The following is a 17,072-nucleotide window of genomic DNA, read 5'->3' as shown; positions in this document are numbered from 1 at the left end:
ATCTGAGTATCAAATAAAAGCTATTTAAAAGTAGAATACAAATCTGAGACAAAAAATTGTTTTTTGGTGTCTGAGAGCCCTCTCCACCACCCAAAACCCCCCAGCAGGAAGTCCTGATATAAAAATTTGTTCCTTGGTGTCTGAGGCGCGTCCCCACCCCCAAAAACCCCTCAACAGGACATGTTTACCGATTGGGACAATATGGGTATCAAACGAAAGATATTTAGAAGCTGAGTACACATATGTTATAAGAATTTGGTCCATGGTATCTAGGGGGCCTCCTCAATCCAAAAAAAAAAACCCCAAAACGGGCATTAATGTCCAACGTCACAAAATAGGTATAGAATGAAAGGTCTTTGGGACTTGACAACGAATCTGGCATGCACAATTAGGACAGAGTTTGGGACCGGCCCACCCACTAAATTCCCTTCAATAGGACGTGTAGTTCGATCGGGATAATATGTAAATTAAATGAAAGGTTTCGCATCTAATGTTGGTATAAGGATTCAAGAAGGACAAGTAAACCGCGGCAATAAAAAACTCAAATAAATTGTCGTCTGTTTCTTAGCGTCGGGGGGACCGACCCTCTCCTCCCAATAAATACAACGCCAAACTGTCATGTAGGATGATCGAGAATTTATTGTACTCAAATGAAAGGACGTGTCAAAGGGTAATCCCCCTCCCCCTATCTCACAAAAAAAAAAGGAAATAAAAATAGTATATAAAGGCCGATCAGGATTTAATTCAACAGAAATAAAAGGTCTTTGGTAGTAGAGTACAATGTTTACCCTCAAATGTTGAACTTCAAGAAAGTGGTATCCCAAGTGGTCGCTTTGAAATATGATTTTGAATGTAGATAACCAATACAACTTAATTAATTGGTGTGAATCTGAACGAGACCCATAGCCCCGAATATATTGATAGCCACCTTCAAAATGTTTGACATTATGGGGCTCAAATAAAAACGCGATCTAGCACAATGCTGATATTACTTCAGGGTCCGCCTCAAAACTCCCTTCAAACCGATCATGATTGCCTAGGGTGATAAATAATAGGTATTTGATAGTAAAAAAAATAAGTTTTAGAGTAGAGCACGATGCTGATATTTTTCAGGGATGCATACCCCTCGATCTGGACATATTTGTGGATTATGGCAAAAAGGGGCTCAAACTTTAATGGGCGGATCCTCCCCTTGTCCTATTTTCAAAAACTCCAGATCTTGGAGATGGGGCGATTTAAACGAAATTTAGTTTGTTTATAATAACTTCAAGTCCAACAACTTTGGCTCAAATGAAAGGTATTTGAGACCAGAGCACGAATCTAATATACATGGGGATCCGCCTCATCCACAAAAACACCCACATACCGAACATTTTTATTGACCATAGCAATATAAGGTATTTGGGAGAAGCGCACCAATTTAATATCCACATTGGGGCGAAATATCGGAAACACCCCCAAACAGTACTTATTTCCTGACCGTGCCAATATAGGGCTCAGATAAAGTAAGAGAGTGAAAGAAGGCGCAGCAGAGCGAGCCCTGTCCAGCTAGTTTCATATAATAGAAGATTAACTAACGAACACGACCATCCGTTTCAAATTTCGATCGCTGATTGATTTTACTACACAGATGACTGTCCAATTACTATTTTTTGAAAAAATCCTTTTTTTAAATTAAGCATCTTAACCTAAAATAAGTAAAATAGCGTTGAGTTCGGCGGGTCCGAATCTTATATTCACTCCACTTCGTTATGAACCGTACTTGTCATGGCTTTTCGAAGTCACAGAAAAATACCGCCTCCAAAATTTCTGGCAAATCGAGTAATAATTGCGCCCTCAATAGGCTCAGGAAGATCGGTTTATATGGCAGCTATATAAAGTTATGCAGGGACTAAGACCATACATGGCCCTGTTATTGATAGTCAAAACAAAATGCTAAGCACAAAATTTCTGCAAAATCGGTGAAGAATTGTGCCCTCTAGAAGCTCATGAAGTCAAATCGGGAGGTCGGTTTGGAGGACAGCTATATCAGGTTATAAACTGATTTGAGCCATACTTGGCACAGTTGTTGGAAATCATACCAAAACACCACGTGCAATCAAATCGTGTAATAATTGCTGCGTACTCATGACGATTAAGAATATATAAACTGTATGAAGTTTTAGACGAATACTTCGAGGTGTTACAAATATATTTAATTGCTAGACGTAAAGTTAAGGATCTAGTAACATGTTCTCTTAAGATGCTAAATGCATGGGCGCGAATCCTGGCGAGAACATTAGAAACAAGTAAAAGCGTGCTAAGTTCGGCCGGGCCGAATCTTATATACCCTCCACCATGGATCGCATTTGTCGAGTCCTTTTTCCGGCATCTCTTCTTAGGCAAAAAAGGATATAAGAAAAGAGTTGCTCTGCTATTAAAACGATATCAAGATATGGTCCGGTTCGGACCACAATTAAATTATATGTTGGAGACCTGTGTAAAATTTCAGCCAATTCGTATAAGAATTGCGCCCATTGGGGCACACGAAGTAAAATAGAGAGAACGATTTATATGGGATCTGTATCGGGCTATAGACCGATTCAGACCATAATAAACACGTTTGTTGATGGTCATGAGAGAATCCGTCGTACAAAATTTCAGGCATATCGGATAATAATTGCGACCTCTAGGGGTCAAGAAGTCAAGATCCCAGATCGGTTTATATGGCAGCTATATCAGGTAATGAACCGATTTGAACCTTATTTGACACAGTTGTTGAAAGTAAAAATAAAATACGTCATGCAAAATTTCAGCCAAATCGGATAAGAACTGTGCCCTCTAGAGGCTCAAGAAGTCAAGACCCAAGATCGGTTTATATGGCAGCTATATCAGGTTATGGACCGATTTAAACCATACTTGGCACACTTGTTGGGTATCATAACAAAACACGCCGTGCGAAATTCCATTCTGATCGGGTAAGAATTGCGCACTCTAGAGGCTCAAGAAGTCAAGACCCAAGATCGGTTTATATGGCAGCTATATCAAAACATGGACCGATATGGCCCATTTACAATACCAACCGACCTACACTAATAAGAAGTATTTGTGCAAAATTTCAAGCGGCTAGCTTTACTCCTTCGGAAGTTAGCGTGCTTTCGACAGACAGACGGACGGACGGACGGACGGACAGACGGACGGACATGGCTAGATCGACATAAAATGTCGCGACGATCAAGAATATATATACTTTATGGGGTCTCAGACGAATATTTCGAGTAGTTACAAACAGAATGACGAAATTAGTATACCCCCATCTTATGGTGGAGGGTATAAAAATTGTCAGTGGTGGTTATCTGCTTTTAGTGCTGTCAACATTTGTAAGGTACTATGCCATGCATAGAAGCCCTAAAGGGTTGGTGCAGTGCATCACGCCGGTCAGACTAGGCAATAAAAAGGAGGTTCCTTATCATTGAGCTTAAACTTGCATCGGATAGCATTCATTGATATGTGAGAAGTTTGCTCCTGTTCCTTAATGGAATGTTTAGGACAAATTCAACATTTTTGCCGATCCTTTCGGTTTGGATGGATATCCCGTACTACAACTTTGACTACCTACAGATTTACTCTGCATAATATTTGCACTCATTTTTGTTTGGTTAGTGGATATTTTTTAATGGAATTTGGACTCGAATGTCATTGGTTTTACTCGGGAGTTCTTGAACCCAGCAAGACACTTTATCCTACGAACGAATGCATTGACCCTAGGATCAAAACTTAAGTCTCCGCATTGTGACCAGATTGTGTTACTAATTTGTTGTTGAAAATTTATTGAGAACAAAAATTGATTGCAATTCCAACTGCCAGTAAATTATATATTGTAGTACTTGCGCGTTTATTTCTTTTTTTGATTTTATTATTCTTTTATGATGGTTCATGTTGCTTTATGACTTAAAAGTTTTAATTGAGTTTCATGTTTCCTGCTTACTAAAGTTCTTTCAAAAACTCTCTGGTTTAGGTGACGTTAAAGAGTTCATGTTACCCCCGTCCAGGTCCTAAACCTGTATATTTTATAATAGTTTTAAGCTGGAGACAAAACTTAAAAATTTGTGCAAATTTGAACAAATTGTTACTGGAAGTCGTTCGCGCACTTTATTTGCCAGCAGAAGAGATGGGGAGAGTGCGTGAGAAAAAGCTCAATTCTGTGAGTTTGGTAGTTGTGCGCTTGCAAATTTCTATTCGAGTTTTTTTTTTCAGTAGGAACTTGCAGCATCGATGCAGCTGTTTAATTCAAATAAATAACAAAAGAAAAAAAATTTAAAATTTTTACTGGAAAAGTACGCGAACAGACCTTTAATTGACCCCACTTTCAGCTGCTTAAAATAAATGCTGTCAATGTAAAAAAAGTTTCAACCTGTGGTTTCCTCTTGGAACAGTGTGCAAACAGCCAGGATACGGATTGTTATTCACTATGCTCCCAACCATGAATAAAATTGTCAGGTTGCTCTTTAGCTCTTGCAAGTGCTTCATTGTCTTCAGAAAATAAATTGGAAGACATGGATTTGTGAAAAAAATCGCTTTATATTTAGACTTTGCATTTAATTGGGAGGAAATATTCAAACGATTAAGTGTTCTTACCATGTCAAATATGAAGTCAATGTGTCCATTTTTATACAACCTTTTTATATTGTACCAGCATTCTATTCCAATTTCCTCTGTAGTTTTTCGCGTTCATTACTCAAACTGTAGCCCCTTGAAAATTTGCTCCAAATTCGATTTCCAGCTTATTTTTGTTAATTTTTATACAAATCTCTCTCTCTCTCTCTCTGTCTCTCTGTGGAGAGTTAAAGGGTGCTTTGCATTTTTAAACCTTTTTCCCCTGTACTCCCATAGGACATTGAAAACATTATGAATTTTTTATGATACATCCGAGGCAAAAATAAAATTTAATTAGCCCTACACTTGCTACCCGAAATTGCTGCCGCCAAAGCCAACTTTGTTACACATTCTCGTTTTAAACTTCCTCCTGTGGCCAGTGTGCGTTGTGTGTGAGTCTTCATTTATGTATGAGAAATGTGACAACATAGCGTTTTGCCCAACCAAACCATATCCATTGATGACTGACTGCAAGTGCTGCCGGGAATGAATGAGCGGCATGTGTCTGCGTTTGACTTGCACTAAGGCGTTTTAAAAGAAAAATGTTGACTACAGCAACAAAGGCATGATACGAAATAAAATCAACCCTGGGTGTGCGGCTTATTTTCAATATTGCTCAACGGAGATTGAAGCATGGAATGACTTGCAGGGCACTATGAGCAATGCTGTGGTGTTATGCAGTACGCACGTTTAACATTCTGCACATCACACTATTCACACTAACCCAAACACACACACACACACACATCCACATTTGTTCAGAAATACCACTTGTATTGTTGCCGGCATAGAAGAAGAATCTCCCTCTGGGAGTTGCAGCATTCCCCTGTATCATGACACAAACTGTTTTCTTTTTCATGTGGCAACAACAGCAGCAGCAGCCTGGAAAACATGACAAAAATACAATAACAAGAACAAAACCTTGTCAAAAATGTTCTCTGGCACTCACTCTGGAGCGACAAACAATCACTGTCATTGACGGTGTGTGTGTCACCTTTACTGTGCAACACATGCCCTTTCGTTCTAATTTCAATGCTTGTAATCCTCTGTGGCCAGTATCACACACTCTCGGAGGACAAGAGACAGGTATGTGTAGAGCGAAACAAAGTGATTGTTTTGAGTAAACTTCAGTTTGTCTCACACTTTGTAAGCTGTAAGACAGCACTTCAGCAGAAAACATTTTGCATGGTTGTTTTTGTTTTTCGAATTTAATGGCTGTGTGCTATGTGAAACTCCCTTCTTTATTTTGGAAGATGTAGAAGGCATAGACGACACGACAACAACGTTGTTGATAACAGTAATACGTTTACAGACATCCATGACATTTCTAAGGGTGAAGGGAGAATTACTCACTCACTCTTCAACCGGATGACTCCATACATCTGTTTTGCAGCACAACAAGAGCAAGTGTTAAAAGCACCTCAAGATGGAAAGTGAAAAAGTGCACTTCAACGAAAAAATTCGCACTGTTAAAAGCAGATGGGAAATAGTATAATACTTTTTGTTGTATTTGACTAGAATGAGCCAAGCTATGAAATTATGTGGTGGTCTTAAAACGAAGTTTTACCTTTAAAACTTTGTTTAACGGTTATGAAGATGTCTGCACTTTACACTTTTGACTCTTGTCAGTTGTGACAGAATAAGATGTGTTTTAAATTCAAATATTCTAGATTCAAGGAAAAATATTTTGCGGATGCCGAAAAAGGAACTTTGATTGAATATGCAAGGAAGTGGTCACCGTGACGCATAGGTTACAATGTCTGCCTGTTACACTAAAAGCCTGGATGAGAATTCGAAAAAGAAAGTCAGAAACAAGTTTCGGTGGTGAAAAGATTATCACCGCTAAAAACGATGGCGAGATTTGTGCGGTCTTTATCAATGTAAAATGTGATGTGTCCAGCATCACGACGTTCGGTCTGCAGAAACTTCAGCTGTAACTTGAATCGGACATCACTCAGCACTCATTATCAGCGTTGAACCCCAGACAAATAAATATACGTGCAAAAAGAGTTTTCTGTTTTCCATCTAAATGTGACCAGTAATCGAACAACAATTAAAGGACAAAGTGTTTACTACCTTGAACACTTTTCCATTCCATGACCAATTCTTTGTTTCAACTTCATCCAAAGTACCGTTATTCTTATTTTTCTGTGGAAATTTTAAATTTCCATAGAAAATATTTATATGTGCATGGGAAAAATTTAAGTTATAGAAGCTAAAAGCCAAACAATTTCCAATTTTATCGGTAATTGCTGTGAAATATATAACAATTGAGGCGATTCAACCGAATTTTTAATAAAATTGAAAAATTATAATTTTTTGTGGATTTTTGACTGAAAATGCCACGAGGAGACAAATTTTCGGCTATGGGACGCAGAATGATTATTGAAATGAGATTACTTACTAGAAGGATATCGGAAATTACAGATGCAGTCAGTCCACACTGCAATACAGTGGCTTTTTGTTGACACTCTATCAACTGTAGCAGCGTTGATAGGAGCTAATTAAAACATGAGTTGGAAACAAATGGATCTATGTGCTTCCAGACAGTCTATTCAACAAATATTGGCCTTTTGTAGCAAAGTAAAAGTCCGAAACTTCCCCGACTCAGCGCTTTAAAGACGCACGAATTTTGATTGGTGAAAAATACAAAGGTTGGGGGTAAAAAGAAAACGATTTGTACAAATTTGTGACGAATTAAACTTCAATATCGATGGACCCTATAGTCATCATAAATATTGAAGGGGGTTCTCGGTACCCTCGACAACCATGGCCACAAGTCATACAGGACGCTTAGGAACTTGAAGCAGGCGATAACGACGAAATAGTACAAAATTGATATGGCGGCCCTTAAAAATTGGGTGGTTTCGATACCAAATGGCCTTATACACAAGGTCAAACCAATATCGTACAAAATATTTAATTTAAAACTAGTAAAAGGCGTTAAGTTCGGCCGGGCCGAACTTTGGATACCCACCACCTCGGGTATATATGTTAACCACCTTTTATCAAAATCCGGTGAAAAATACATACCTTATGCCCCATAGCAGCTATATCGAAATATGTTCCGACTTGGACCAAATACTAATAAGTACAAGTCATTGTTCAATCGAGTATAACAAAATAGTGATTTTTTTAGTAGATATATCTAAAAATAAACTGATCTGAACCATATACGACATGGATGTCGGAAAGCCTTACATAAGTCTCTGTGACAAGTTTCAGAGAAATCGGCTTATAAAGGGTGATTTTTTTGAGGTTAGGATTTTCATGCATTAGTATTTGACAGATCACGTGGGATTTCAGACATGGTGTCAAAGAGAAAGATGCTCAGTATGCTTTGACATTTCATCATGAATAGACTTACTAACGAGCAACGCTTGCAAATCATTGAATTTTATTACCAAAATCAGTGTTCGGTTCGAAATGTGTTCCGTTCAAGAACTGCCCATGCATCCCGAAAAATGCACTGTTTGGTGTGGTTTGTACGCTGGTGGAATCATTGGACCGAATTTTTTCAAAGATGCTGTTGGACGCAACGTTACGGTGAATGAACACATTTCGAACCGAACACTGATTTTGGTAATAAAATTCAATGATTTGCAAGCGTTGCTCGTTAGTAAGTCTATTCATGATGAAATGTCAAAGCATACTGAGCATCTTTCTCTTTGACACCATGTCTGAAATCCCACGTGATCTGTCAAATACTAATGCATGAAAATCCTAACCTCAAAAAAATCACCCTTTAAATGTGCCTTTTATGGGACCAAGTCTTTCAATCGAGATATCGGTCTATATGGCTATATATATCTATATATCCAAACCTAGACCGTTTTGGGCCAAGTTGCAGAAAAATGTCGAAAGGCCTAACACAACTCACTGTCCCAAATTTCGGCGACATCGCACAAAAAATGCGCCTTTTTTGAATTCAAAACCTTAAATCGAGAGATCGGTCTATATGGCAACTTTATGCAAATCTTGATCGATCTAAGCCAAATTACAGAAATATGTCGAGAGGCTTAACTTAACTCACTGTCCCCAATTTTGGAGACAACGGGCAAAAAATGCGCCTTTTATGACCCCAAAACCTTAAATCGAGAGATCAGTCTATATGGCAGCTATACCCAAATCTGAACCGACCTGTTCCATATTGTAGATGTATGTCAAGAGGCTTAACTTAACGCACTGTCCCAAATTTCTGCGACATCGGACAAAAAATGCGCCTTTTATGGGCCCAAAGCCTTAAATCGAGAGACCGGACTATATGGCAGCTATATCCAAATCTGAACCGATCTGGGGCAAATTGAAGAGGAATGTCGAAGGGCCTAACAAAACTCACTGTTCCAAATTTCAGCAAAGTCGGATATTAAATGTGGCTTTTTTGGACCCAAAAACCAAAATCGGCGGATTGGTCTATATGGCAGCTGTATCCAAATCTGGACCAATCTGGGCCAAAATTAGGAAGAATATCGAAGGGCCTAGGACAACTCACTGTTCCAAATTACAACAAAATCGGATATTAAATGTGGCTTTTTTGGACCCAAAAACCAAAATCGGCGGATTGGTCTATATGGCAGCTGTATCCAAATCTGGACCGATCTGGGCCAAAATGAGGAAGAATATCGAAGGGCCTAGGACAACTTACTGTACCAAATTACAACAAAATCGGATAATAAATGTGGCTTTTATGTGCCTAAGACCCTAAAACGGAGGATCGGTCTATATGGCAGCTATAACCAAATCTGGACCGATCCGGACCAAATTGACGAAGGATGTCAAAGGGCCCAGCACAACTCACTGTCCCCAATTTCAGCAGAATCAGATAATAAATGCGCCTTTAATGGGCCTAAAACCGATCTAAACCGATCTAGGCCAAATTAACGAAGGAAGTCGAATGGATAAAAAAAATAAGAATCTGTGCAAAGTTTCAGCTCAATAGCTCTATTTTTATACCCTCCACCATAAGATGGGGTGTATACTAATTTCGTCATTCTGTTTGTAACTACTCGAAATATTCGTCTGAGACCCCATAAAGAATATATATTCTTGATCGTCGTGACATTTTATGTCGATCTAGCCATGTCCGACCGTCTGTCCGTCCGTCCGTCTGTCTGTCGAAAGCACGCTAACTTCCGAAGGATTAAAGCTAGCCGCTTGAAATTTTGCACAAATACTTCTTATTAGTGTAGGTCGGTTGGTATTGTAAATGGGCCATATCGATCCATGTTTTGATATAGCTGTCATATAAACCGATCTTGGGTCTTGACTTTTTAAGCCTCTAGAGGGCGCAATTCTTATCCGATTTGAATGAATTTCGGCACGACGTGTTTTGTTATGATATCCAACAACTGTGCCAGGTATGGTTCAAATCGGTCCATAACCTGATATAGCTGCCATATAAACCGATCTTGGGTCTTTACTTCTTGAGCCTCTGGAGTGCGCAATTCTTGTCCGATTGGAATGAAATTTTGCACGACGTGTTTTGTAATGATATCCAACAACTGTGCCAAATATGGTTCAAATCGGTTCATAACCTAATATAGCTGCCATATAAACCGATCTTGGGTCTTGACTTCTTGAGCCTTCTTGAGTGCGCAATTCTAATCCTATTCGAATGCAATTTTACACGACGTGTTTTGTTATGATATCCAACAATTGTGCCATGTATGGTTCAAATCGTTCTTTAACCAGATATAGCTGTCATATAAACCGATCTTGGGTCTTGACTTCTTGAGCTTCTAGAGGGCGCAATTCTTATCAGATTTGATTGAATTTTGGCACGACGTGTTTTGTTATGATATCCAAGTATGGTTCAAATCGGTTCAGAACCTGATATAGCTGTCATATAAACCGATCTGGGATCTTGACTTCTTGAGCCTGTAGAGGTCGCAATTATTATTCGATTTTCCTGAAATTTGTACGACTGATTCTCTCATGACCTTCAACATACGTGTTTATTATGGTCTGAATCGGTCTACAGCCCGATACAGCTCCCATATAAATCGATCTCTCTATTTTACTACTTGAGCCCCCAAAGGGCGCAATTCTTATTCGAATTGGATGACATTTTACACAGGTCTCCAACATATAATTTAATTGTGGTCCAAACCGGACCATATCTTGATATCGCTCTAATACCAGAGCAAATCTTTTCTTATATCCTGTTTTGCCTAAGAAGAGATGCCGGGAAAAGAACTCGACAAATGCGATCCATGGTGGAGGGTATATAAGATTCGGCCCCGCCGATCTGATTTAATCAGACAGACGGACGGACATGTCTAGATCGTTTTAGATTTTTACGCTGATTAAGCATATATATACTTTATAGGGTCGGAAATGGATATTTCGATGTGTTGCAAACGGAATGACAAAATGAATATACCCCATCCTTCGGTGGTGGGTATAAAAACTATAAGTTTTTAAGGATCAAAGTGCAAGAGATCCGAGATCCTTAAATTGTTTTGGTAATTTAGGTTTATACAAGAGTACTGGGTGGACCCCAAAACTTTTACAATGTCAAAAATCATTTGCATCAGTAATGAAAAACTCGTCTACCTCTTAGTCACTGCCAGACTCGATAAAAAAGTTTTAAAGGCTTCAGATCACAATTTTTACGGTTTATGACCTGCTATGGCTTCTGTAAACACCGATCTCCCAATTCTTATCCCATTTGGTTGAAATTTTGCTTAATGACTTCCACAATTGTCTGCAACATCCGAACCAAGTGTGGCCTGAATGGGTCCATAACCTGATGTACAATAGCTTTAATAGCATGGCAAATTTTATCCGTCATCCTTTGTTTGCCTATAAAGAGATACCGCGCAAAGAACTTGACAAATGTAATCCATGGTGGAGGAGGTGGAGGGAGGGTATATAAGATTCGGCCCGGCCGAACATAGCACGCTTTTACTTGTTCTTGCTAGGTTGTTATAATAGGTCGAACTGGCCTCCGAGTGAACTCACCCCTTCCGGTGGGTTACCCATTTAAACTAAACCTAAAACCTTTCTAGCTCTCCAGATTGTGCCGTAAGCACCTTGTTTAGCGCATCCATGTTACTAAGCAGGGGTGACTCTTCTCTTTGCTTGTTAATCGTTGTGAGAGCCTTACAGACGAAGTAAGAAGTATTCCTTCAGGCGATTTTTAGATGAGTAATAGGCCGAACTTGGTTATACCACATCCCCAGCACATTGAGCTATCTGCTGATTTTTTTTTTTTTTTTTTTTGTTGCACGTTAATCGAATTCACTTTTTATACTCTACGCCACTGCATTGTTTTATAACTCAGTGCAATTTGTTTGAAACACAGCATAAAAGAAGGAGGTGTATACGGCTACACTGAGATGTATACGGATCGACTTCCTGATTCGATTTCGATTTAGCTATGCCCGTCTGTCCGTCCATGCTAATTTGTGGCCAAAGTATATATCGCATTCGATTATTTTCAAGTTTGACATGGACTATTTTGGGCTTGTGATGAAGCCTGTTGAAGCTAGAAGAAATCGGTTGAGATTTATATATAGCTCCAATTAAGACTAATACCTCAATAATGTGGTCACTTGTTAACCGATCCTCACTAATTTCGGCACATAGCATTCTCTTATCAATGTTGGGATTTCTAGTGCATTTTACTAAAATCAGTTCAGATTTTGCAAGGATTTTCGGGGATAATTTTAATGACCATCTTAATCTAACTTGATATCGCTCATTTTACACTGGGATGGGTATCGGCACCGCCCGATTTTTGCCTTACAAATATAGTTTGATACCCCTCTCTTCAGACCTTGGAATGTCAATAAGGTGGTGGTTGCATAACACCTTGTCGTAAGGGGGGTACTTTCATCGTAAGGTGTGGTTACCAGCTTTGGTTGGAGAGTTTCCCATAATCAGTTAAAATTCTACTTATTCCACTTCTGCTAAAAATGCGGATGTTTATAAAAGTTAGCACACTTTACGGTTTATGGCTTTTATTGTAAAAATACTATCCCTTTGATTATGCCATCAATGCATTTATGATTTCTCATACTTGACATCATTAAATATCTCCCTCTCACCGCACTTCAGTCTTTTTTATACCCTCCACCATAGGATGGGGGGTATACTAATTTCGCCATCCTGTTTGTAACTATTCGAAATATTCGTCTGAGACCCCATTAAGTATATATATTCTTGATCGTCGTGACATTTTATGTCGATCTAGCCATGTCCATCCGTCTGTCCGTCCGTCCGTCTGTCTGTCGAAAGCACGCTAACTTCCGAAGGAGTAAAGCTAGCCGCTTGAAATTTTGCACAAATACTTCTTGTTAGTGTAGGTCAGTTGGTATTGTAAATGGTCCATATCGGTCCATGTTTTGATAAAGTTGCCATGTAAACCGATCTTGGGTCTTGACTTCTTGAGCCTCTAGAGTGCGCAATTCTTATCCGATTGGAATGAAATTTTGCCTGACGTGTTTTGTTATGATATCCAACAACTGTGCCAAGTATGGCTCAAATCGGTTCATAACCTGATATAGCTGTCATATAAACAGATCTGGGGACTTGACTTCTTGAGCTTCTAGAGGGCGCAATTTCGATCCGATTTGGTTGAAATTTTGCATAACGTATTTTATGCTTACTTTCAACAACTGTGTCAAATAAGGTTTAAAACGGTTCATAACCTGATATAGCCGCCATATAAACCGATCTGGGATCTTGACTTCTTGAGCCTCTAGAGGTCCTAATTATTACCTGATTTGCCTGAAATTTTGTACGACGGATCCTCTCATGACCATCAACATTCGTGTTTATTATGGTCTGAATCGGTCTATAGCCCGATACAGCTCCCATATATTTTACTTTCTATCATCTCTCTATTTTACTTTTTGATCTCACAAAGAGCGCAATTCTTATTCGAATTGGCTGACATTTTACACAGGTCTCCAACATATAATTTAATTGTGGTCCAAACCGGACCATATCTTGATATCGCTCTAATAGCAGAGCAATTTTTTTTCTTATTTCCTTTTTTGCCTAAGAAGAGATGCCGGAAAAAGAACTCGACAAATGCGATCCATGATGGAGGGTATATAAGAATCGGTCCGGCCGAACTTAGCACGCTTTTACTTGTTTTTTTATTAGATAATAATTTTTTCTCATACCAACTAATCCCCCCACGGCACGGCTCTAGTTCTCATTGCTTTATTTATATATATTAAGAACCATATAAAATCTTCTTTTTATCTGCTTTAATACCTGTTTACTTTTCATTTCTTTTTCAAAGCAGTAAAGAAAAACCAGCATTAGAAACAGAACGCTATATGGGCAAAAAAAAGTAAAGGTAGTGTTTGGCTTTCTTTCGCTTTTTTTGTTCTAGCCATATCAGGACAAGAAAAATCTTTAAATTGCTTTTTATTGCTTTAGTCTAACACAAGGTCTATGTAATGTGGCAGCAGCATTAGGGCATCCAAGCGTTTTACAGTGAAGGTCTGCCATTTCAGCCGTCTGTCTGTTTGTCTGTCCTTCTGTGCTGCCTTTCTGCCTCCCGTTCGTCTGATCTCTGATGATGGTGTTAATGGAGGGTGGCTGGCTGGCTGGCTTTAGTTTTTATGTTGGGGCTCTTTTGAATCTGTGTGTGTGTGTGTGTATGTGTGTACAGCCAGCCACACATTTACTTCGGTAGGAAAATATTTGAGTTTGCTTTCATTAGGTACCTCGATTTTGGTAAGGCCTCACCCTGTAAGCTGTGGGCCCACTTTTCATTTCTTTGCAAGTCCTTCGTTTTATTGTTGCCATGTTGCCGTTGTTGTAGTTGGTTTTCTTTGATTTCCTAAAAAATGGAAAATTTTAAATTTTAATGAGCTCTGGTGTCCACGTTTATGCTCCCCTTGGTGGGTACAACAAGCTATGCCAACAGTACGAGTACATTGCTAAAGTACTAAGGAATGTGGTTGTGTATATAATATCAAATGATAGGGGTTGTTAGCGAATTCCTTTGCACGGCGCAAATGGTGAAACGAAGTGGAGCGGGGTAGGGCTTTTGTCATTATTTATTAACCTGTGGCCTCTATGGAATAGCTTGGGTTAGATGAGGTAAATGGCGGGGCTACTTTTGTTTATACCTCTTGACATTATTTGCGTTGTGAAAATTGCTTGACTCTCAAATCTATGGGGAAATGGGTTTTGTGACGTTTCAATTTAAAATTTCACTTGGGTGAAATTATTCCTACGACAATGAAGGAGTTGTGTCCCTGCTTTGCCTATAATTGATTTACCATTCACTTATTCTTCTTCGCCTTTCTTTTATTTTTTTTTTTTGCAGGAAAAACGTGATTGTGGTGCTCCCTGTCATGCCATGTTCTTCCAAGAGGAAGAGCGCACCGTCCTTCGTTATTGGGTTGGTTCTTGGGCTGCTGTTTGTGTTGCTAGCTGTTTATTTACGGTAAGTTTGATTTTTTTTTTGCACGGAAAAGATTTGAAATTTTGAAATTAGCAATCAGCATGAGAGCTCTTAGAGCTGACTTCACTGTGGAGCAGAGTTAAGTTTATGAAAGTGGAGTCGTATGTAGAAACAACACGGTGCGGCTGAACCAACTTCAAATAAAAGGGTCTTACACCTGGAAAATGATTTCAGATTCTGAAGCTTCAATGTTCATAGACGAGAAAAAAGAAACAAACAAAACGAAAACGCAAATTGAAAGAATTCTAAGAAAAAATGATTAATGACATCGCTAAGGGGACATATGAAGTAAAAAGGCATAAAGTTTGGCCGGGCCGAACTTTGGATACCCAACACCTCGGGTATATATGAAAACCCCCTTTTGTCACAATCCCGTGAAAATTGGATAACTTATGCACCCTAGTTCGGCACGGACATTGAGAGTGGTCTCATAAATATAAGTCACTGTTGAATTTTGTATTTCAAATTTCAACAAAATCGGGTAATAAATAAAGCTTTCATGAGCTTCAGATCGTTATTCGGCATATCGGTCTATATGACAGCTATATCTAAATACAGGCCGATCTTTACCATATTTGGGTCGAATGGGTGGCCTCATTTTCAAATTTGAGAGAAATCAGAAAAAATATAGCTTTTATGGGCTTGAGACCCTTTATCGGCAGATCGGTCTATATGACGGCTTAATCTAAATATAGTCCGATCTGAATCATATTTGGGTCGTATATTGGGAGGCTTAAAACTATTCACCGTTACAAATTTCAGCGAAATCGGTTAAAAAATAAAACTTTTATGGGCTTCAGACCCTTTATTGGGAGATCGGTCTATATGGCGGCTATATCGAAATATAGTCCGATCTGAACCATATTTAGGTCAGATGTCAGGAGGCTTAAATTAACACACTGTTTCAAACTTCAGCAAAATCGGGTAATAAATATAGCTTTTATGGGCTTCAGGCCCTTTATCGACAGATAAATATAGTCCGATTTAAACCATATATAGGGTCAGCAATTAATATTTCGGTATGTTGCAAACGGAAATACTAAATGAATATACCCCCTATCCTACGGTCGTGGGTATAAAAACATAAGCCCAAATGTGGATCTAGGCCCCATCCCAAAACCCACACGAACGGACATGTTTACCGACTGGGACAATATGGGTATCAAATGAAAGGTATTTAATAGTAGAGTACGAGCTTGCCATAAAAATTACACCCTTTTACCGCTTTGGGCAATATGGGTATCAAATGACATAAAAATGTCATCTGATACACAAATTTATTCCTTGGGTCTGAGCGCCCTTCCCACTTCCCAAAATCTCCATATGTATTGTACATATTTACCGACTGGGACAATATGGATATGAAATGGGAGGTATTTAAAAGTAGAGTTAAAAGTTGAAATACAAATTTATTCTTTGGTGTCTGAGGCGCACCCCCCCGCCTGACAAAATTTACATCGACTTTGCCTCAGTTAAAAGCTATACAGGTTGGATGTCAAAAAATGTGAAAAAAAAATATTTTTTTTTGTATTTTTAGTTAACATTTTTTTTTCATTCTTTAGTCTTTATTGAAAAGAGTTGCTCAAATAACTTAATAGGCAATTTTTTATTTAAAAAAATGGAAAAAACCCCTTTAGTTTTCAAAACCAAAAGCCAGATCCTCCATTTGGGCCTTGTTTACTTTATATATTCCCTAAACACATGCAATATTTTGTTGTCTTAAACGATATTCGTAGCTTCCAGAGGAAATTTACAAAAAATGGCGATTTCTAAACTATCTGTGGCTGTAATGGGTATTTTGGGTATTTTTGTGCAAAAATTCGCACCAGAATCTTTTTTAAATTTTCAGGTGTAGGATATTTTTATTGAACGTATTAAGTTTGGATGGGCCGAACTAACTAACCACCACTGATATTCTTATTTATAGTTAGTTTAAATCTGATAAAAAAAAATGCACCATTTATGAATCCAAAGAGTTAATTTTTTCAGATCGGTCGATAGACAA

The 17,072-nt window shown here is 38.6% G+C and overlaps 1 protein-coding gene across 2 annotated transcripts in view; it reads left to right on the top strand.

The window, feature by feature from the left end:
- Positions 1-17,072, top strand: part of LOC106089530 (frizzled) — a 396,830-nt gene that overhangs the window by 111,627 nt on the left and 268,131 nt on the right. For both annotated transcript variants that reach the window (XM_059370225.1, XM_059370232.1), the window contains exon 2: positions 14,930-15,049. In XM_059370225.1, coding sequence (XP_059226208.1) covers positions 14,930-15,049 — 120 coding nt within the window. The remainder of the gene's footprint in view (positions 1-14,929; positions 15,050-17,072) is intronic.

The sequence above is a fragment of the Stomoxys calcitrans genome, chromosome 1, assembly GCF_963082655.1.
Source record: "Stomoxys calcitrans chromosome 1, idStoCalc2.1, whole genome shotgun sequence".
NCBI classification, from domain to species: domain Eukaryota; kingdom Metazoa; phylum Arthropoda; class Insecta; order Diptera; family Muscidae; genus Stomoxys; species Stomoxys calcitrans.
Note: the sequence above shows the minus strand (reverse complement) of the source record. Positions and strands in the feature narration are given on the sequence as shown.